The sequence below is a fragment of the Apiospora phragmitis genome, assembly GCF_038363925.1.
Source record: "Apiospora phragmitis strain CBS 135458 chromosome Unknown utg000009l:1.0-1189150.0:1.0-1190623.0, whole genome shotgun sequence".
Lineage (NCBI taxonomy): Eukaryota > Fungi > Ascomycota > Sordariomycetes > Amphisphaeriales > Apiosporaceae > Apiospora > Apiospora phragmitis.
Genome location: NW_027117408.1, coordinates 651,475 through 672,545, shown reverse-complemented (window position 1 = coordinate 672,545; position 21,071 = coordinate 651,475). Strand labels below are relative to the sequence as shown.

The following is a 21,071-nucleotide window of genomic DNA, read 5'->3' as shown; positions in this document are numbered from 1 at the left end:
GCAATTCATATCAACTGCAGAGACGACTACCTGGCTGGACTGTGGCGACATTCGATCATCAGCGGACTGCTTTGGATGCGGGACGGTCCAGGAGCTAAGACCACAACATATCGATACCCTTCCTGGTCGTGGGCATCGCAGGATTCGAGCGTTAGATATTTGCTCCCAAAGGCCCTTGGCACGGGCTCAGGAGAGCTGGCTTACGACTGTGAAGTGTTGGATGCCGAAGTCAAGGCCGGCAAACACAATGTCTTCGGGAGTGTGGAATCGGGTTTTGTTCGGCTGAAGGCTTCACTGATATCTGCCTGGACCTGGCGAGATGCGCAATGGTTTGACAATCAGTGCTTGGTGTTCTGGGATGACACAAGACTGATAGTTATCCCAGCTATCATGGACGACGAACAATGGGTGCCTGGTCAAGTCGTTTGCGCGTTCAATGGTACCCAGCGAATACTGATACTTCAGCCTGTGGTATTAGCATCAAGCAACTACAAAAGAATAGGAATCGGAACCTGGAATCGTGAAGATCACGGGGGGTACTCTGGATGGGCTGGAGAACCATCGAAGCTGAATATATATGGCACAGAGAAAGAGCCTCGTTACAACATCCTTACGTATACATGGGGCCGATTTCAGTCATCCCAACCTGGAAACTCCATTGTCGTTCACGGAATTGATTGGTATACCCCGCCTATCCTACCAAGCCATTTCACAGTGGGCGAACTCCAGAACGTACTGATGAAATTTGGCCTCGTACATGGTTCTGGCTGGGTATGGGTGGATGTGGCGTGTATTGATCAACGCGATGGCTCCGAAATGAAGAAGATTGAGATTGGCCGTCAAGCTGCGATTTTTGCTAACGTCGATAGGGTATTTTCTTGGTGGACCACAATGTACGTTGACCAGCTGCAGTCTTCCTTGGACTGTATTAAATTCCTTGATTTGTCCAGCCATGGTCGCCGAGAGATTGCAGAAGGCAGACGTCTATGGATTGATGAGGCTCTACAGTCTTTGAGGATGGTCTTCAATGACCATTGATTTACATCTCTTTGGACACTTCAAGAAGCATTCGTCCGTGACGACGCCACTATTCTCAGCAGGGAGGGAGAAATACCAAGCTGCACCTCCTATTACCTAAGTGCTCTGTACAGGCATTGCACATCAATACACAACGAAATACGTGCTATCTTCTTAGATGAACAACAGCATGTCGTGTGGAAATCCCTATCGGAGAAGTCAGAAAATATTCTCACATCAATCGAAATCAGCGGGTGCTGCGCCCTGTCTGCAAACAGTCCAATAACGTTATACGGAGCTGCTCGGCACAGACGCACCTCGCATCCATGCGACCGTAACTATGGTATCATGCAGATATTCGGGTTGACTCTAGGGAGAGCGCCGATCCCAGCAAGACCTTTGGGCTCGAAGCATTGAAGTTGCAGCTGGCCAAGGCCCTGAACGAACGTTCCCCATTCCTGGCCCAGACCTTTGTACATATACGTGCACCACCCCATGGACGGTCTTGGCAAATCAACGAGCATTCGGCGACACCTGAGCTCGGGAGAGGCGGGATTGTTCGCCCTATATCATTATGTCGAATGGTGTTTCAACCCAATGGGCTCATTGAGTTCGTTGGGAAGAGCTCCAAGCTAGTTGATGTCGCCCGCCCCTGGCAACGGACGAGCCTTTCGCCCACGGGTTCTGCCAACGTCCCTGTGCAGACGATACATCTGGATTACCTTCCCGAACTTGAAGATCGTGTTCCTGAATGGTATCGGTCCCTTCATCTTGGGTGGGATAGCCGACAACACCAGATTGTACAGTGGCTGATGGAGACATTTCCAGCGGAAATAACTGTGGGTCTGCTAGGAACTTACAAAGGTCTTAGAAGGGGGAGACCTATCGACTTTTACGCTGGACTGATTTTCGTGAAGCGTGGGTGTAGTACGCGGGGAGAACAATACGCTCGTATTGGATATTGTCTGTGGGAGAACGATACGGATATACTCCAAGGTCCTTCTAGTCTATGCTGGCATAACGTTAACTATTCCCTAGTATAAAGTCAGTGTTGTTGTGGTCCATTCCAACTCAATAGATCGTACCAACGGGGATGATGCAATGGTCCCTTGGTCTTCTCAGCCGCACCAGGTAATAAGGGTGACTTTGTCTTACCTTGTAAGTTCCAACCCCTTTGGGAGCCAAGAGCCCCACTTTGTAATGGGCGGCACAGCGGTCGCCGGCTAAATATTCGAACGTTCGCTCCTGTTAGCATCGGTCCAATGCGAGATGTTTGATTGGCAAGCGTCATGACGGAAACTCCGTGATGAGCGTGGTAGCAATGGGCCCTGTAATGGTGTTCATCTCGTAAGAATTTGGGCTCAGGGTAGGCATCGAGTTGGAGGGTTGCTTTGAACAACATCGAGCTTTAGGGGATAGATTGTGTAACGCTGGGGGGAAAGAGATACCAAGTTGGCTGCCTGCAATTCTAACTCGGCGATCACAAAGCACTATGACAAAATGATAAAAAATCAAAATGAACAGACTGGCGAGAATGATGCTGATTCAAATCTGGACTTGCAATATGCGCAGTACAAAGACTATGTGTGATAGGAGTAGCATTTCATATCTCAGTTTCTCTACCATTCCCGCAGGGGGTTTTCCTATGTTACTAGCCGAGAGCCCCTAAATCTAACCGCTAGTGCCAGTTTCCCCTGACGTCGGCTGCTGACATTGGTTAATTGTTCTTCTCAACATGAAGGTTTCTAACGTTAATCCCCATAATTCTCGCATAGAACTCATCGTCCTGTTCTTTAACGAAGCTCGGGGATCTCGTCATAAATCGTCTCCTTCTCGCCGACCAGCATGCTGTAGGCAGTAGCGGCGTACTCGCGCGCCCTGTGCGCAAGCTCCGGGGACGTCGCCTTGTACACGCGGAAGAGCGTCAGGAATGCGGGGACCACGTAATCGACGACCAGCCCCCACGATTCGACCACGAGCTGGCCTGCGCCTGCTGCGTCAGGTTCCGAGTTCAAGGTACCATTGCCGGTCTTCTTCTTCTTCTTTGGACGCCCACCGGGCGTTGGTGGGCTCGCCGTGATGACGAACCCCAATGCTTCGAAACCCTTGATCGTCACTTTGACGGCGTCCGCCTTCTTGCCTGTGTTCAGCAGATGGGCCCCGAGTCCAAAATAGGGGTCCCAAAGCTCGACGCGCGGAGTGATCTGGGCCGAGGAAATGTCCGCGTTGCCCGCTTCGGTAGCGGGCGAGCTTGTTCTTACGGGGGTCGCGTAGGTGGATTCGATCTTGTCCAGGACAGCCAGGGCGCGCTTGGTGTCGCTTGACCGAGGGTCAATCGAAGGTCGCATGATGTACTTCAGCTGGGCCAACAGTGCTTTGCGCCGCTTCAAGGCGTCATCCGTCGTGGCCTTCTTCGCCAGGCACAGCGCACAGTCGCATTCGAAGCCCCAGTTCTGGAAATTCTTCTGGGTCTCGGCGAACGAGGTCAAGGGTTCGGCCAGTTTATAGCCGAAGAACAGCTCGGTGTTCGCTGGGATGTCCCGCGTCGCGCGTATGATCTGCATGTCGCCGATGAAGCTGCATCGGCAGTTTCCGACACATGAATGGTTCAGGTGAGAGGCCAGGATCCATATCCCACACGTCGTGGTCGAAGCGGCCGTCCCCTCGGGCTCCAACGCCGTGACTCGGAAACTGGAGCGGCTGGTCCTGGGAGTACCAAAGCCATTGGCCATTATGGTCTTGGCCACGAGGAAATCTAGGACGGGGCCCGCGTCAGTGTCTTCTGATGTCACATGTTCAGTCGCACAAGTCGCTCTCCACTTACGAATCAACTATTGGTCGGTCATCAGCCTCATCAACACAGACAGCTTGGTATGTCCCGTGGTGCAGGGCGAGAAATTCCTTCGAGGAGTTTGGGTTCTGGGCTAGCTTTTGCACGACCTGAGATAGTAGATGGGCTTGGCCACCAACGGCGTAATTCTTGGTTTCCATGTCCATCAGTACTGTGTTCTTGTTATTGCCTTCCGGGTGGTCATCTCCAGCATAGCAGTATGCAAAGGCCTTCTCACAGACCAGCAAGTCACCTACGGCGACTGCAGTGGTCGTGAACAAGCCACGACCGCGACCAGGGGAAGGTCGTATTTCCACAGGGCCAGTGAAGGATGCGCAGTCGATGATGGGAATCCCAGCCTCAGCCTCCCTGTACATACGGCGGAACGAAAATTGTCCCTTTAGTTGTTCACGTAATCGGACTTGAGCGCGATCCAGCTCGGCCTTCACGGCCTGGTTGTCCGGGAACTCCTTAGCCAGAACAACAAGCTTCTGCATGCACTCCCGATAGCTCTTCATGCCATAGAGCGCTTTGGCTTCGCGGAAGAACGCCTTCTCGGACTCTTCAGGCTTATCGTCTTGAGCTGCCTTCGTGGCATCGGACAATGCGCTTTCGAAACGACCGAGCTTGAGATTGGTGAGCGATCGGTTCAGACAGGCCAGCTTTGCCTCCTCGAGCGTTGCTGCGGAGTTGATAGCAGCCGAGTAACTTAAACAGTACGTAGTTAGTCTCATTTGTCTGATGTCGCCGCGATTGAGGGGGGCTATTGAAGCTTACAGGCTCTCCGCCTCAGCCCAGTCATTGTTCTGGACAGCTTTGTTTCCTTGCATCCGTGCTTCCGGGCTTGTTTTTGGGGCAGTTAGTTGCTGCCGTCGCCATTTCGCCGGCACATGCTCATCATCGGGAGCCAACCAGATGATGTCGTTGACGTGATCCACTCTGAGGCTGTAGGTGCCATCAGTTGTGCCCTTGAAGAATGGTTCCTTCAAGATAGAGACGCGGTCCTGATATAAGATGTGCTCGGTAGGTACTACCGACACTTCGGGTAGGTGATACAGTTGAAGCAACACCGCAGTGCCTTCCTGATCCTCGACTATAGCCATCGCCGCGTTCATCCTATCCGGAGGCGTCATGACCCGAAGCAGCGTCTTCGCACCACGGTGATGTGTCTCGAGCTTCATTTCAGATATCATCATGGGCTTCAGGTCGCGCCGTGAACGAGTGCAAGGTGGGTAGGGGGCCGGAAGTTGAGTTACGGCTAATTGATGCTGGCCAGCCATGGCTACTCGCTGCATACTGCTCATCTGTAACTTCCACAGGAAAGACGCGACCATCTGCTGGGCGGGCGGGTGGTCTGTCACAGACTCCCCCTTCCGGCTTGCTGCGCGCTCTGCAGCTGCGTACAGCTGTTTGAAGTGCGCAGTATATGGGCTGTCGTCAGATATGCCCTTGATATCCATTCTGTTGATTGGCAGAAGCACAGAATACAGTGTAGTGTCGAATCTGATGTTGTATCATGATACGACAACAGGAGTCGCAAGTTCAATGTATCCGATGGAGTGGTAATGTTCAGATGATTGGGCGGCAGGTACGTAGAAGAGGTTTGTATGTAAACCTGTGTCGGTCTCCAGGCAGCCTATAATTTCATGTTACACGAACCGTGTAGAAAGTACGGGCAGACGGGCAATGATGTTCAACTAGGAGTCCGTTTGCTCAGGCAAGGTGATGGCCCTGAAAGCCTCAAGGTCTTCACTAATTCAGAAACCAGATGACATACATGGTTTGACTGTTTGATGCCCGATGGCATCGATTACCAGATAGTGGCAATGCCTGATGTCCTACTGGGCAAACAGGGGCCGGAGACTTGACGCGTTGATGCGGGAGGCCGACCTGGCATCTTTCAAACCCCATTTGATTCGAGAGAATTCGGGTAACTTGCACCTCGCTACCGCACCTACATATCAAGACCCAGCTGTTGTGTCACCAAAGAAAATGTTTGCTCTAAGATTCTGACAAACGGACTCAATTTGATTATTTTGTCGTCTGGACCGACTGGACCGATCTTGAACCTGGCCTCTGATACGAACCGTTCGGGCAGTTTATCAAAGATGTTAACCGCTTACTGCAATTTACCCCGCCAGTCAAATGACATGGTGACAACTCATGATAAGCACGCATGGTCTTGTTGTTGCTACTTCAGTACTTTCTCAATTTCCGCATTACTGTCGGAAATATATTGATCTGTACTCTCCTACGAACCCAAAGGAGAAGTGACTGCTGCGCCAAGAGGCCGAGTTGAGATAACCGAAGATACTCATATCGAAACCCCAACCCAAATTGAACAACATTAGGGGGCCGCAACAGAAACCGGCCTAAAGCCTTTATCCCTATCCGTTTTGGCAGGAATTTCGACCGATGATTTGATATTGCGAGATCGCGGGTGCGCATGCTGATCATTGAAACCAGCACTCGAAAAGGGTGACAATGTCACCGGAGTGAGCCAGCGTGGCACCTCGCCAGATGCAAACACTAAACGGATCGATGTAATCAAGTTGCTATTTTTTTCTCAAGGCAAGTACCCTAGATTCTTCATGTATGTCGCTTCAAGGGCTCAAGATTGACGTCATACTGGTCATGTAAGGGATTCCAACAACGGCACGGACAGAGGGACGGGCGAGATCTTCATCTACGACGCGTGTGCCTATTATGCCCACCTCAAACGGGAATTGGGTGTCTGACGGTGCGCTGATCACGGGATGACGGACGAGAAGTACCGCTGGGAGTACTTCAAGCACTATTCGCTGGGCCGAGCCCCACGAGAAACCGATGACCGCAACTGTCTCGACGCACCGCAGGCCATGATTGCCACCTCTTTGAAGTTCCTAATCTAGGAATAAGGGAACTTGGCATGGCTGACTTGAACTAACTTGTTCATGAATATAGGCTCTGAGGCGGGCAATGAAGTGAAGTCAGGCGTCAGGAAGGATCTACGAGCTACCCCTATTTCTTCTCAAACAAAGAAAATAGGGTAGCTCGTTTATTTCTCGGACCTCTGTGCAACACTACTCGCATCATCCCATTCACTTGCCGATCGACCTGCATGGGCATTATCACTCACTCGGCTACGAGGGCCTCCCAAGCGTCCGGTTGATGCTGTTGGTGAGTCGATCATCAGGAGACTAATCGTATCGAGAAGCAAGCTTAAGCCTACATTATCTTACCAAATCCTAGGTAGTTTTGAGGTCCTCCTGAAATAACACAATTGATTGTGAGTATCTACATATTTACCTCTGAGAATGATCTGGCCGGCGAATAGGGGACGGCTTCCACGGACGTAAAGGACCTTATCTCAATTGATCGGCGTGAGGCAAGTGCTGTGTGGCACCTAGGTTAAATTTACTTACGTAACTGCAGCTTAGGGGACCAAGGGACCAAGGTTATAAACAGACAGAGGCTCATTCCTGGATTCACCTCACCAACGTAAGGTATTTTTATTGTAGAATCATGAAGTAATTGAATCATCAACTGAAATACACATAATCATCCGATTGCTGGCATGTGCTTTCCTATGCGACGTCGCAACCTCCACGGCATGAACCGAACTGCCTAAGTCGGCTGGTCTAGCAGCGATGGCGGCGATTGCAGGTGGCTGATAAGGCCTTATCTCGCTCCATCTGGCCCGAGGTCATAGCTGTTCGGTGAACCACGTGGTAGACCAAACAAGTCAGTCTCCTTTCGAACATCACTCAGCCTCTCTGGCTTCGTATTTAGTTGCTCTGTCTTCTGGTCTGGTGAATTAATTAAGCTGTCGAAACCCTGCAATCCTCCCGGTCTCTACCATGACGCGACACACTCCCGATTTCTTGCGACAGCGCAGCTCCAACATGTCCCTTCGCATGGCAGCCGCCGAGAACACAGCGAGCATGTCGCAATCAACCATCAGCGCTGCCGCACGCGAAACCCGCCGAGAAGTGCCTACTCCGAAGAACGTCAAGGCAGCGGACATCAAGCCCGAGAACTATACCACACCTTTCTGCGAGTTCCTGCATGAGAACCCAACCATATTCCATACGGTCGACTACTTCAAGAGCCGGTTGGCCAAGCGTGGCTACAAAGAGGTTAGCATCATATTACCCTTACCTTCATGGCATGATATTGGACTTGGCTGAATAGTAGTGATACAGCTTCCGGCAAGAGACGACTGGACCGGCAAGGTGCAAGCTGGCGGCAAGTACTATACTACGCGCAACGGAAGCTCATTGATCGCCTTCGCCGTCGGGAAGGCCTACAAACCGGGCAGTGGAGTCGCCATGGTCGCAGGTCACATCGATGCTCTGACAGCCAAGCTCAAGCCTGTGAGCAACAAGCCCAATAAGGCGGGCTACGTCCAGCTGGGCGTTGCGCCCTACGCTGGCGGGCTGAACGAAACCTGGTGGGACCGCGACCTGAGCATTGGTGGCCGCGTGATCGTGCGCGATGAGTCGGGCAAGACGACAGCCAAGCTCGTGAAGCTCGGCTGGCCAAGTACGTGTCCCTGTACTACAGACCTAACAATGTGTGGATGCTGACCCGGTGATGCAGTTGCCAAAATTCCTACCCTCGCTCCTCACTTTGGTGTTGGTATGATGGGCACAAACAATAAGGAGACTCAAGCGGTGCCGATTGTTGGCCTTGACAATTCAGACTTGTACCCCTCATCCAGTCCCGCTACTCAGGAGTCTCTTGGTCCTGCGGGCTCTTTCGTCGCAACGCAGCCCCCTAAGCTGGTCAAACTGATTGGCGCCGAGCTGGGCATCAAAGACTACTCCCAGATTGTCAACTGGGAGCTGGAGCTGTTCGATTGTCAACCTGCCACAGTCGCTGGAATGGACAAGGAATTTATCACTGCTGGTCGCATTGACGACAAGTTGTGCAGCTGGGCCGCTTTGGAGGGCCTGCTTGCTGCCCAGTCTGGAGAAGATGAGGGCATTATCAAGATGGTGGCACTGTTTGACGATGAGGAGATCGGCTCGCTACTTCGACAGGGTGCCAAGGGCAACTTCCTGCCCCTCGTGATCGAGCGCGCTGTTGAGTCCCTCTGCGAGAAGACGTCGACCTCGTACGGCCCCAGCGTCATCGGCCGCACCTACGCGCAGTCGTTCCTGGTGTCAGCTGATGTGACGCACGCCGTCAACCCCAACTTCGTGGGCAAGTACCTCGACGACCACGCGCCGCGCCTCAACGTGGGCATCGTGATCTGCGCCGACTCCAACGGCCACATGACGACGGACGCCGTGTCGACGGCGGTGCTGACGCGGGTCTGCGAGCTGGCGGCGTGCACGCCGCAGGTGTTCATGATCCGCAACGACTCGCGGTCGGGCGGCACCGTGGGGCCCACGCTGAGCAGCGCCATGGGCGTCAAGGCGGCGGACGCGGGCATGCCGCAGCTGTCGATGCACTCTGTGCGCGCGACGACGGGCAGCCTGGATCCCGGGCTGGGCGTCAAGTTCTTCAAGGGCTTCTTGGATTACTTTGAGAAGGTGGATGGCGAGTGGACTCAGTAGAACAATCTATCAAACTACAGGTAGCAACACCACGAAATACCCACTGTAAGTCTACTGGCTTTATTATAGGCTGCAGATAGAAATATCACACAAATAGAACTGCGTCAAATCTTCGATGGTGGACATGTACTCTCGCCTGAATGAGATGTAGACGGACGGCTGGGGTGATTTAAGTCCAGCTAGGCACATGTCAAGGTCGAGTAAAGCTCAGCTTCTACCCAAGTAAAACCAGTAGCATTAATGATGGCCTGACCAACTCCCCAAGTCCAGTAAATCTCAAATACCATCATCAAGGTCTAGGTAAGCCTACACTATATTATTCATTGTTTCGTACTTGTAGCCAGCGTTGAGTGCACGAGTCCAGTAGAAGCATGTACCGTTGTACCCTGCCTAAGCCTGCCAGCTCGAGCTCGGGCCAAATGCTTATGTCAGCCAGCTGCTACCTGCAATCGCGCGTCCCTCTGACGCCTGATGACAACGCAGCGCACCTCCGAAAGGGAAGGAAGCTGAGGGTCTGAGGTCGGAAGAGTAAGCCCTAGCCTTGCCTCGTCCGCATCCATCAAACAACATCAACATCCACATCACCACCAACCATACATCAGTCTGCGCCAACATCAAGCGCATCTTGTTGCTTATTGCTCCAATCGACCACAGCAATAGATTGCATCTCTTGATTGGGACATCGCAAGAACAAGATGGTAAGCTTGGAACACCGTACCTGCCAGTCGCTTTCGTCATTCATTCACTGACACTCTTATCACAGGGTCAGAACCAGTCGGGCATGGGAGGCGGTGGCCCCGATGGAAACCAGGACAAGGACAAGAAGGTATGTTCTCTACTAAACTCCATCTACACTCTACAGCACTCGTCAAAACATAGGGTGGGCTTATTCGTTCGTTACTTACCTTTACTGACATGCCCTTGCTACCAACAGAAGGAGAAGCCCAAGTACGAGCCTCCGCCACGACCTACCACCCGCGTCGGTCGCAAGAAGAGAAAGCAAGCTGGTGCCTCGGCCTCTGCCAAGCTGCCTGCCATCTACCCGACGAGTCGATGCAAGTTGCGCTTACTACGCATGCAACGTATCCACGATCACCTACTGCTCGAAGAGGAATATGTCGAGAACCAGGAGCGCCTACGCAAGGCCAAGGCCGCCAAGGACAACTCGGGCCCTCCTGTGTCCGATCTCGATGCCGGCACCGACCGCAACGCCGATGAGCGTGGCCGTGTAGACGACATGCGTGGCAGCCCCATGGGCGTTGGCACCCTCGAGGAGATGATTGACGATGACCACGCCATCGTTTCTAGCACCACAGGCCCCGAGTACTACGTCAGCATCATGAGCTTCGTCGACAAGGACCTGCTGGAGCCCGGTGCTTCGGTGCTGCTGCATCACAAGAGCGTCTCTATCGTCGGCGTTCTTACTGATGACACAGATCCCGCCGTCAACGTCATGAAGCTCGACAAGGCGCCGACCGAGTCGTACGCTGATATCGGTGGATTGGAGCAGCAGATCCAGGAAGTCCGAGAGTCGGTGGAGCTGCCACTGATGCACCCCGAGCTGTACGAGGAGATGGGTATCAAGCCCCCCAAGGGTGTCATTCTGTACGGTGCTCCCGGTACCGGAAAGACGCTGCTTGCCAAGGCTGTTGCCAACCAGACGTCTGCAACATTCCTGCGTATTGTCGGTTCCGAGCTGATTCAGAAGTATCTTGGTGATGGACCGAGACTTGTGCGACAGCTCTTCCAGGTCGCTGGTGAGAACGCGCCCTCTATTGTCTTCATTGATGAGATCGACGCCATCGGTACAAAACGTTACGACTCGACATCGGGTGGTGAGCGTGAGGTGCAACGAACCATGTTGGAGCTGCTTAACCAGCTGGATGGTTTCGATGACCGCGGTGATGTGAAGGTTATCATGGCCACGAACAAGATCGACACTCTCGACCCGGCCCTGATTCGACCTGGACGAATCGATCGTAAGATTCTCTTTGAGAACCCCGACCAGAACACAAAGCGCAAGATTTTCACCCTACACACGTCGAAGATGAGCCTGAACGACGATGTGGACTTGGACGAGTTCATTTCCCAGAAGGATGACTTGTCCGGTGCCGACATCAAGGCCATCTGCTCGGAAGCCGGTCTCCTGGCGCTGAGAGAGCGGCGTATGCGGGTGCAGATGGCGGATTTCCGAGCTGCCCGTGAGCGGGTGCTGCGGACCAAGCAGGAAGGAGAGCCCGAAGGCCTGTACTTGTAATCGACTTTCCGCCTGCCCACCTTATGTACCATAGCCTAGAGAGTTGGCAATCAAGTAGTTGTTGTTGCGGGAGTTGGTGAATAGAGCAATGGGTTCTGATGTCGTCCATGAACATTGTTTGATTACCTCATGTCGACTGGCTAAGGAGTGACATGATAATAGACATGATTGGCATCTAAATTTGCTAAACAAGTAATGCGATCAGGGCCTCATCCCTACCAAGCATTTGTACCTACGTAGGTAGCCTACTAGCCGTTTCAGTCATCTTGAAGCTCTTGAAAGCACCCGGAAAGCTCGAACTATTCCTCTGCGTAAAAGGTATTAAACCAGTTAGGATAAGCTGTTAGATACCAACTGGCTTATATCAATCCGATAGACTATTAGACTGACGTTGGACGAAGATAATGCTAAGTAATGCAGGGGTTTCCCCCAAAGAATGACGACGCCTGGACGCTGGAGCTAGCAGTCGATGGGCGGTGGTTAGAGTGCGGGCTCCTGATGCGGGGACCCGGGCAGACCCCTGCTTGATTGGTAGCTCCACGGATTCGGCCAGCTAAGCTGTTGTTATGAACTTCAAGCTGCTCGCTCGCTTTGCTCGATTGCTTCTATCATCAACAAGGACCTGCGATCCCGCATGCCTTTTTACGACGGGATCAATTGGCTGGTTTCCATTTAGAAGAAACCCAGTCAGCCCCTGGAACTATTTCCTTCCCTTATGCTCTGTTTTCTTTAGCTCACAGAAAGCAACGATTCAATTGACTACATCCCCACGTTGGGGTACAAACCACCCAGAATGAAGAGCCCCGGTCCGCTGTCCTCGAGCTGGACGGCCTATCTCTGCCTCCTCTCCGTTCTCTGCTCGCTCTTCACGCCGGTCGTCTTGGTGAAAGAGAACGATTTCAAGAAATGTCACCAGTCCGGCTTCTGCAAGCGTAACCGTGCCTACGCCGACCACGCCATTGCCCAGTCTACCTGGCAAGCTCCCTACAAGATCCTCTCGGGCGAAGGCTCTTCCTCCGCCTCTCTGAAGGATGGCCAGTTCGAAGCCACCATCCTCAAGACCATCGACGACCAGGGCACCACCGTCAACCTACCCCTCACCGTGTCCTTCCTCAAGTCGGGCACGGCCCGCGTCACCGTCGACGAGGAGAAGCGCAAGTCCAAGAGCATCGAGCTCCGGCACGGCAGCAAGGCCCGCCAGGAGCGGTACAACGAGGCCGAGAAGTGGGCCATTGTCGGCGGCCTGACGCTGGATCCGGACGCCAAGATCACCCACGAGGACAAGACGGGCGTCACCATCAAGTACGGGCCCGAGTCCGCCTTTGAGGCCATCATCCAGTTTGAGCCCTTCGCCATCGACTTCAAGCGCGATGGCACCACGCAGGTCAAGTTCAACGACCGTGGGCTGATGAACATGGAGCACTGGAGACCCAAGGTCGACAAGCCCGCGCCCGAGAAGAAGGAGGGCGAAGAAGGCCAACAAGAGGGCGAGGAGAAGAAGGAAGAGGAAGAGCAAAAGAAGGAAGAGGTTCCAGCTCACCTGGACGAAAGCACATGGTGGGACGAGAGCTTTGGTGGCAATACGGACACCAAGCCTCGCGGCCCTGAAAGCGTTGCTCTCGACATTACCTTCCCAGGTTACGAGTATGTCTATGGTATTCCTGAGCACGCCGGCCCCCTGTCACTCAAGGAGACACGGGGTGGCGAGGGCAACTACGAGGAGCCCTACCGCCTGTACAACGCCGATGTCTTCGAGTACGTCCTGGACAGCCCCATGACGCTCTACGGAGCGATTCCGTTCATGCAGGCCCAGCGAAAGGACTCCACCGTTGGTGTCTTCTGGCTGAACGGCGCCGAGACTTGGATTGATGTTACCAAGGCCAAGCAATCGAAGAACCCTCTGAGTCTCGGTGGCAGCTCCAAGGTCAACACCAATACCCACTGGATCTCCGAGTCTGGTATCATGGATGTCTTCGTCTTCCTCGGCCCCACCCCCAAGGACATCAGCAAGAACTATGCCGAGCTGACTGGCACCACGGCCCTGCCGGCCGAGTTCTCGCTTGGCTACCATCAGTGCCGCTGGAACTATGTCTCGGACGATGACGTTAAAGAGGTCGATCGCAAGATGGACAAGTTCAACATCCCCTATGATGTCATCTGGCTCGACATTGAGTACACGCACGAGAAGAAGTACTTCACTTGGGACCCTGACATGTTCAAGGACCCGATATCCATGGGCAAGCAGTTGGATGAACACGGCCGGAAGCTGGTGACCATCATTGATCCCCATATCAAGAACGTGGATGGCTACCCGGTGATTTCCGACATGAAGAACAAGGGTTTGGCTGTCAAGAACAAGGACGACAAGGACTTCGACGGATGGTGCTGGCCTGGGTCATCCATGTGGCTCGACGCATTCAGCCCAGAAGCCATCAAGTGGTGGACCTCGCTCTTCAAGTATGACTACTTCAAGGGTACCATGGAGAACACATATATCTGGAACGACATGAACGAGCCCTCGGTTTTCAACGGCCCTGAGGTCACGATGCCCAAGGACAACTTGCATCACGGGAACTGGGAGCACCGCGATGTTCACAACATCAACGGCATGACTTTCCACAACGCTACTTGGGAGGCTATCGTTAGCCGCAAGAAGGGCGAGATGCGACGACCATTCGTTCTTACCCGTTCCTTCTTTGCTGGCTCTCAGCGACTGGGCGCCATGTGGACAGGAGACAACCAGGCTAGCTGGGACCACCTCGGTGCGGCTGTGCCCATGATTCTTGCCCAGGGTATCGCCGGCTTCCCCTTCTCCGGGGCTGATGTCGGTGGTTTCTTCGGCAACCCCGAGATTGAGCTGCAGACCAGATGGTACCAGGCCGGTGCCTTCTATCCTTTTCTTCCGTGGCCACGCTCACATTGACGCTCGCCGCCGCGAGCCGTACATGGCTTCTGAGCCCCACCGCTCTATCATCACGGCCGCTCTGCGTCTCCGCTATAGCCTTATGCCGTCTTGGTACACGGCCTTCTTCCACGCCAACCAGGACGGCAGCCCCATCATCCGTCCCATATATTGGACCCACCCCAGCGAGGAGTCCGGTTTCGCCGTGGACGACCAGTTCTTCGTAGGCTCGACCGGTCTGCTCGTCAAGCCCATCGTCGAGAAGGACAAGTTTGACACCAAAGTCTACATCCCCGACGACGAGCACTACTACGACTACTTCACCTACCACAAGCTCTCGACGCACAAGGGCAAGTCCGTCTCCGTGTCGGCGCCCATCGAGACCATCCCCGTCCTCATGCGCGGCGGCCACATCTTCCCGCGCCGCGACATCCCGCGCCGGTCCACGCAGCTGATGAAGTTCGACGACTACACCCTGGTCGCGGTCGTCGGCAAGGACGGGTCCGCCAAGGGCGAGCTGTACGTCGATGACGGCGACAGCTTCGAGTTTGAGAAGGGCCAGTTCATCCACCGCGTCTTCGAGTACAAGCAGCTGCTGCTCACGTCGGAGGCGGCTTCCAAGTCCGCCGAGGGCAAGGAGGGCGACTGGATGAAGAAGTTCCGCGACGTCAGCTTCAACAAGATCGTCCTGGTCGGCGCCCCCTCGTCATGGGAGGGCAAGACGGAGGTGCCCGTCACGTCCGAGGGCAAGACGCACAGCGTCCAGCTCGACTTCTACAAGGCCGAGGGCGGGCGGGCGGCGTTTGCTGTCTTGGGCCGTTTGGGCGTCCGGGTTGGTGCGGATTGGGAGGTCGACTTTGCTTAAGTACTTACTTGGGTACTTACTGGCAGAGATAGGATAGTGAGCTTGTGTGCGGCGAGCTCGATAGAATAGTTAGCGAGGAAAGGAGAGAAAAGCGGGGAGAGAAAGGGAGTAAGCGAGAGAGGGCACGCAGCTAAGATGGGGATCTCATACACGCATGTTCAGGAGATATGAATATAGATGAATAAAGGTTGCTGGAAAAGATCAATCTGGACTCGTTCGATACGTCAAAATGCATTGTTTCGGTGATGACAGAGTTAATGTAATACTTGTATAATCAAGTCGTTGCGTTTCGTGTCAGAATTGAAAATTCTGTGGTCGGAAGTATGCCCTTGAAATCTCCAATATGAATGAACTCATTATGACCATGCGTGATAGAACATACACAAATACAGTGTTAGATGCCATTTTCGTTTACGCCCAGCTAACCCCTGAGACTACAATTCGTATTCTGGCAACTTCAGATGAGAACTCAAGTGATGTGGCGCAATCGAGACCTAATACATAAGGTCCCTGAGGTTTATGCCTCCCAAGCTGCCGGTTGCGCTGTTGTATTCTCGATGAAGATCGTCCCATGGCTATGGTATGGACTATTCAAGTCTTTATTCTGCAACACTGGCCGCGCGACCAAACCGAGATGGTGTTCTACAGCCAGAGTGTTTTTCCTCAACACACACCCATTGAAGCGGCGATGCCGGCGTCCTGCCCCCTCTCGCCATGTAATGGAACCACAAAGCTGCATTTTACCACATACGGAGCGGGAGATGCGACAACAGCACCAGCACCAGCACCAGCATCGGAGTAGCGTACCTAGGTAAGGTACTCTCCAAGATTCCTGAATATGGCCGTCTAGCCGGCTGATATCACTAATTTCCCTACTGGGGCTTTTCCCATTTCATTTGCCGAGCACGTGTGGCGCGTACGTGCTCACTTCGCGCGCCTTGTTGATGATGGCTTTGGAACGCACCCCCGTTCGCTACAGGGAACTAGCACATGAAGGTTGCACAACCTCTAACTTCAATTCCCTCTGGATTGAATGTCGATGGACTATGTCAGATAAGTATATACATACATATAACAAGGTTCAACAAAGGAAGAGATTGGGTGGAGGTGTGTTCGGTCAACTCCATACCGCAATGAGTTTCAACTCCCAAATAATAAATTTCAGTGTGAAATAATCATGCCGTGCCCAATAGCAATAGAACCGGCTCTAACTTGGAGTAACGGCCAGAAACGAAGAGTGCTCAATGGCCATATGTTTTACTAGATGGGGTAGATAGCCCACTGTTGAATACTGACTGGACTTCAGCCAAACAACATGGAAGAAACGTTGCACCAAAAGGTTGTATCAGCCTCCTGGGTCCATCCAGGCCACACAGCAGAGAGGGATGCCTGTCCATACTTAGCACATTGCTCTTTCAGTCACTACATGCAGTTCAAGACATAATAACACTTTCGCAGATGGACAGATCAAGGTAGAAGAAACCATACATGGTTTGTGAAGATGTTCTAATAAGCTATAATGGTGAGGCATTTCTAGATAGCGCTGAATCATACAACAGAACGCTCTCAAATCCTGCGAGACCTCTCTCGGTTGCCTTTCTTTATCCTACTCCTGGTATGTCGTAAAAATAAAAGGGGCGCGACTGCAGTGTCCGCGGATGAAAATTTCTTTCTGGTCGCCATAACACCAGTCGTCGCCGAAACGCCATTTGCCTCCCAGTTCCCTGAACGAAGAATACTTACCCAGTAGACCGTTGAAGTCCATGCTTTGAATCATTATTCGAAAAAATCCCATTTTGCTTGCTGTGTACCCCCTAATCTTTTTCCAGCTCTTTTTGAAACAAACGTAGTTTTGGTTTTCGACCGCTTGTCGAAATTAATAGTCTTTGGCGTAATATGGTTCCCAATGCAACGAGCCCCAGCCAGGAGGAGAGAATGGCCATGTCTTAAGTATATACAAGAGTAAATCGAAGCAACAAGAGGGTAGATGGTCGTGGTAGATAAAACAGCTGCCCTTCAGTATGCTACCTCAGGCCACTGAAATCCATATCGGATCCCATTTGGTTCAATCCCATGCCACTCATCGTGACGTTGTCCGACGTGGTTCTTTGTAACGCATGGAAGTCGGCTACGGTCCGAGGCACTTGCGGTGTTTGTTGGTGCATCGAGAAACTGTTCGTCCTCTGAGGGGGTTGCCGATTGAGAATACTGCTCATCATCATGTGATTATATGATGGATTATGGCTCGAGCCCTGTGGCCGGTGACTTATCCCTCCGATGCCCTGAGCTTGAGTCATGTTCTGGTTCAGATGAGGCATCTGGCCATGAATGTTGTGGTTTGCTGGAATACTCTGCGACTGGAAGCCGCTATGTTGCTGTTCAGCTTGAGTAGTGACCGGAGCCGACTGGTTGATGGAAGCCTGCTGGCCTTGCCCCAAGGGGTTCATCACCATATCCTGCATGGAGTTAAATCCGTTCATATGGTTTTGATTGTGGGGATAATCCATGCCGGGCGACACGACGGCGGGTGAGTTGGCCATAGGGAATGGCGAGCTCATCTCAGTTCCAGCAGGAGCGCCAGTCGAGCTTCCCGAATCAGTGCCCATCTCGTCGATCCGCGGCACCGGGGCAGGCGTGTATGGTTCCGACTTGAACTGCTCAGCCTTGAAGTCTGTCATGACGGGCGGTTGAGCCATGCCGGCGTTGCCGAATCCATCAAAGATGTCGATGTTGCAAATGTTCTCGGGCACCCGTTGCAACATGGGATTGGCGAGCCTGGGCAGGATATCGTGCACTTTGCTGAGAAGCAGAGGAAGGAAGTGGTGCTGGCCTCCTCGGAGGATCGAGACAAGCTGCAGTAGCGCCTGAAGGTGCTGCTGGGGTCCAATGCTGAAAGGATCTCCGGACGATGGCTGCAAGGCTAGCACATCGGTCAACGCGCAAGCAATTTCCATCAGCTTCGCCACCAAAGGCACACCGAGTACGTCGGTGCTCTGGGTGGAGAACTGCGAAGTAATGGACATCAAATCTCGGGAGACGTCCAGGGGATACTGATACGACATATCCTCGCTGTTCGGAGGCACACATCCGCTTTGCATGCTGAGGTGCCAGGTGACCGTCTTCATCCATTGCTGGTTGGTGCGCATATCGCCAATCTGAGAATCTCCATTCATGTAAGGCGAGTTCATCTCCGAGGCCTGTTTCTGAAGGGCCCCCAAGTAGGACGGCGAGCACTCATTGCGTGTCTTGTTCCAGAACAGCATGAACGCATCGTCGAACGGCCGGAAGAGGTTGACCATCATGATGAATCCGTTTAGCTGATGAGCTAAAGGATCTGAAGGATCGTCATTCATCGTCGGTGGATTTATTGCAGTCGGGAGAGACAGAGGTCGGTTATATTTGAGTGCGTATGCCCTGGAATCAAAGGTCAGCAAAACCGTTATATAGTGAGCAATGGGATGGGTGAGCAACCAACCTTTCGGCAACAAAGACGAGCCAGTATAGGCGCCGCCGCCTTGACGACTCGATACCATCAAACTGCATAAATTTCTCTTCCTGGGTCATACCGCCCATGTGTGCCAGCGTGGCGGCTTCTCGGAGATGGTACCAAGCCTTCTCATGCATCTCTAGAGCATAGTAACATCCGAAGATGAAATAGCTTGTGCAGAGAGTATTGAGTGTCGGGGATTCCGTATAGTCGTATCCCTTCCGTACGCGCATGGCTTCTTCCAGAAGCAGGTGACTCGACGTAATGTTGGCGCCGGGATGTTCGAAAAGTGGATCGTTGCCGGGCATGACCATGCCAGGCTGCAGAAGCACGAAGGCGCATAAAGAGGTGAGTAGTGTGTACGTGTCGAGACTTTGGTCCATGTATAGCGACTGCTGCTCCAACCTTTGGCGGTTCAGGATCGGCATCGTCGGGTACATGTGTGCGAAGAAGAACTCGATGCTCTCTTTGATCAGTTCGTTCGACAGTAGCCCAGTATTGGGCTGCAGCGACGGTGTGCATGGCGGGCTGTTGATGCCGTTCAGGCGGCTCTGGACTTTTGCTGAGAGACTGGTGGCGCGCTGTGTTTCGCGCAACTCGCTGATGACCTTCGCCCTGGATCCCTTCGGTCCCTTCTTCTGAGGAATGGCATTGTAGGTGCAGGTTAATTGTGCTGACGAGCAATTGCGGCACGGGTTGATGCCGTCACATTTAACTTTTGCGGCGATGACAAGCATCGCACCTAATAGAGAGAATATCACGTTAGCCACCAAACCGGGCCCCAACCAGATGCAACCAGCGCGCGGGTCATTTGTTACTTACGCTCTTTTCACAGCGGTCGACATGTTGCCGACTGCTGAGATGATGCCGGTCTAGATAGTTGAAATCTAGAGACGGCAGGTGGATGTCGTTTGGACTCGGGTCGATTGGTGACTAGGAAAGGTGTTGATGATGCCTTTCGCACGGATAGATTGCAGGGCACGGCACGATAATAGGCTTTGTGGAGGTAACAGCGCCGGGCACACTCCACGACCGGATTTTGCGGAGTGGACGTTGGAAAATGGATTGAATTGGGAAGGAGAGATTGTCACGCTTCGTTAATCGGCCCGTCGTGGTGAGAAAGGCGGAGGAGCGAGAAATCAATTAGGAAACGCGGGGGATTCAGTCCGGGGGTTCGGTTGGGTGTGCCGACACCAAATCGCAGAGAAAAGAAAGTCGAAGGGGATCTTCGGTTATCTCTCCCTTCTTCAATAATCTCGAGTGTCGTATACTCGTTTCAGATGTACGTCGGGGGAAAACAAGGGCTTTTGGCAGCAGCCTGATCTTTTTGGGAGGGGAGAAATGAGCGACTATCGTGACAAGGTCAAAGTCTGGCACGACAACCACGCAACAAGGCAAGACAAGAAGTGGATGAAGGGGGAAGGGAGAGAGAGAAGGGAGTGTGGACAGGGGGAGGAGAATGGAGAAGATGAACTACCTCGGGCTGGTCTGGTCCTAGCTGCTAGTGGCAGTCGTGTGGTGTCACTTGCCCGGGTGGTAGTATGTGCGTTGCGTGGTGTGTGTGTAGATGTGCTGGTGTGCCAGGCCCCAGCTGCCCAGGGCGAAATGAGGAAGGAAAAGGAAAGGCGCGGCGCACACATCCACAGCGCCCACCCGAACTTCACGCACTGGGGACGCTAGCGGCGGCTTAGTCCTAGGACCGACCAGGGGTGACGGCGGACGAATGGGAGTACCAGAGTGGGAGAGTGGGCTGCGAGGGTGGTGGATTACTGGAGAGAGGCAGGGAGGGAGGAGGAGGAGAAAAAACCGGCACGCAGACACATCGATGAATAATAATAATAGCAAAATGGGCACGCCTACAACTAACTACATACTGCACCACCGCTGCAGTAACCTAGACGCCAACTGTTTCTGCGCTACTGTACAGAAGTACAACGCAAAGGCAAGCCACTGCGACTTCACTACTCGAGACTAAGATGCTAGCCGGGAAACTTGTTTATGCCCGCCTCAGGACCGCCTCTCTCCATACAATGGCTGGGGAGAGTTGAGTGATGAAATGGGAGAGAGAGGGGAGCGATCGTACGTTGCGGAACTCCTTGCTCATGCCATCGGGGAGCCGTTACTACGATGGGCTTGGTTGTATACTGGGGAAAACAAGTCTGCGATACAT

The 21,071-nt window shown here is 53.1% G+C and overlaps 6 protein-coding genes across 6 annotated transcripts; 4 read left to right on the top strand and 2 right to left on the bottom strand.

The window, feature by feature from the left end:
* Positions 1-75: 75 nt before the first annotated feature.
* PG994_009712 (heterokaryon incompatibility protein-domain-containing protein) lies at positions 76-1,038 on the top strand (the record flags this gene model as incomplete). The annotated part of the gene is made up of 1 exon (XM_066861121.1): positions 76-1,038. One exon carries the CDS (start codon positions 76-78, stop codon positions 1,036-1,038), a length of 963 nt encoding a protein of 320 aa, XP_066713291.1.
* A 1,772-nt stretch (positions 1,039-2,810) lies between these two features.
* Positions 2,811-5,307, bottom strand: PG994_009711 (uncharacterized protein; the record flags this gene model as incomplete). The annotated part of the gene is given in 3 exon segments (XM_066861120.1): positions 2,811-3,831; positions 3,842-4,555; positions 4,625-5,307. The coding sequence occupies 3 exon segments, from the start codon at positions 5,305-5,307 to the stop codon at positions 2,811-2,813; spliced, it is 2,418 nt and encodes an 805-aa protein (XP_066713290.1).
* Positions 5,308-7,686: 2,379 nt separating this feature from the next.
* Positions 7,687-9,390, top strand: PG994_009710 (aminopeptidase I zinc metalloprotease-domain-containing protein; the record flags this gene model as incomplete). The annotated part of the gene is made up of 3 exons (XM_066861119.1): positions 7,687-7,965; positions 8,032-8,371; positions 8,429-9,390. The coding sequence occupies 3 exons, from the start codon at positions 7,687-7,689 to the stop codon at positions 9,388-9,390; spliced, it is 1,581 nt and encodes a 526-aa protein (XP_066713289.1).
* Positions 9,391-10,085: 695 nt separating this feature from the next.
* On the top strand, positions 10,086-11,647 carry PG994_009709 (uncharacterized protein; the record flags this gene model as incomplete). Its single annotated transcript, XM_066861118.1, has 3 exons — positions 10,086-10,088; positions 10,154-10,216; positions 10,325-11,647. The coding sequence occupies 3 exons, from the start codon at positions 10,086-10,088 to the stop codon at positions 11,645-11,647; spliced, it is 1,389 nt and encodes a 462-aa protein (XP_066713288.1).
* A 793-nt stretch (positions 11,648-12,440) lies between these two features.
* On the top strand, positions 12,441-15,414 carry PG994_009708 (uncharacterized protein; the record flags this gene model as incomplete). The annotated part of the gene is made up of 2 exons (XM_066861117.1): positions 12,441-14,525; positions 14,587-15,414. 2 exons carry the CDS (start codon positions 12,441-12,443, stop codon positions 15,412-15,414), a joined length of 2,913 nt encoding a protein of 970 aa, XP_066713287.1.
* Positions 15,415-17,438: 2,024 nt separating this feature from the next.
* Positions 17,439-19,638, bottom strand: PG994_009707 (sucrose utilization protein SUC1; the record flags this gene model as incomplete). The annotated part of the gene is made up of 2 exons (XM_066861116.1): positions 17,439-18,828; positions 18,890-19,638. The coding sequence occupies 2 exons, from the start codon at positions 19,636-19,638 to the stop codon at positions 17,439-17,441; spliced, it is 2,139 nt and encodes a 712-aa protein (XP_066713286.1).
* Between the last annotated feature and the right edge of the window lie 1,433 nt (positions 19,639-21,071).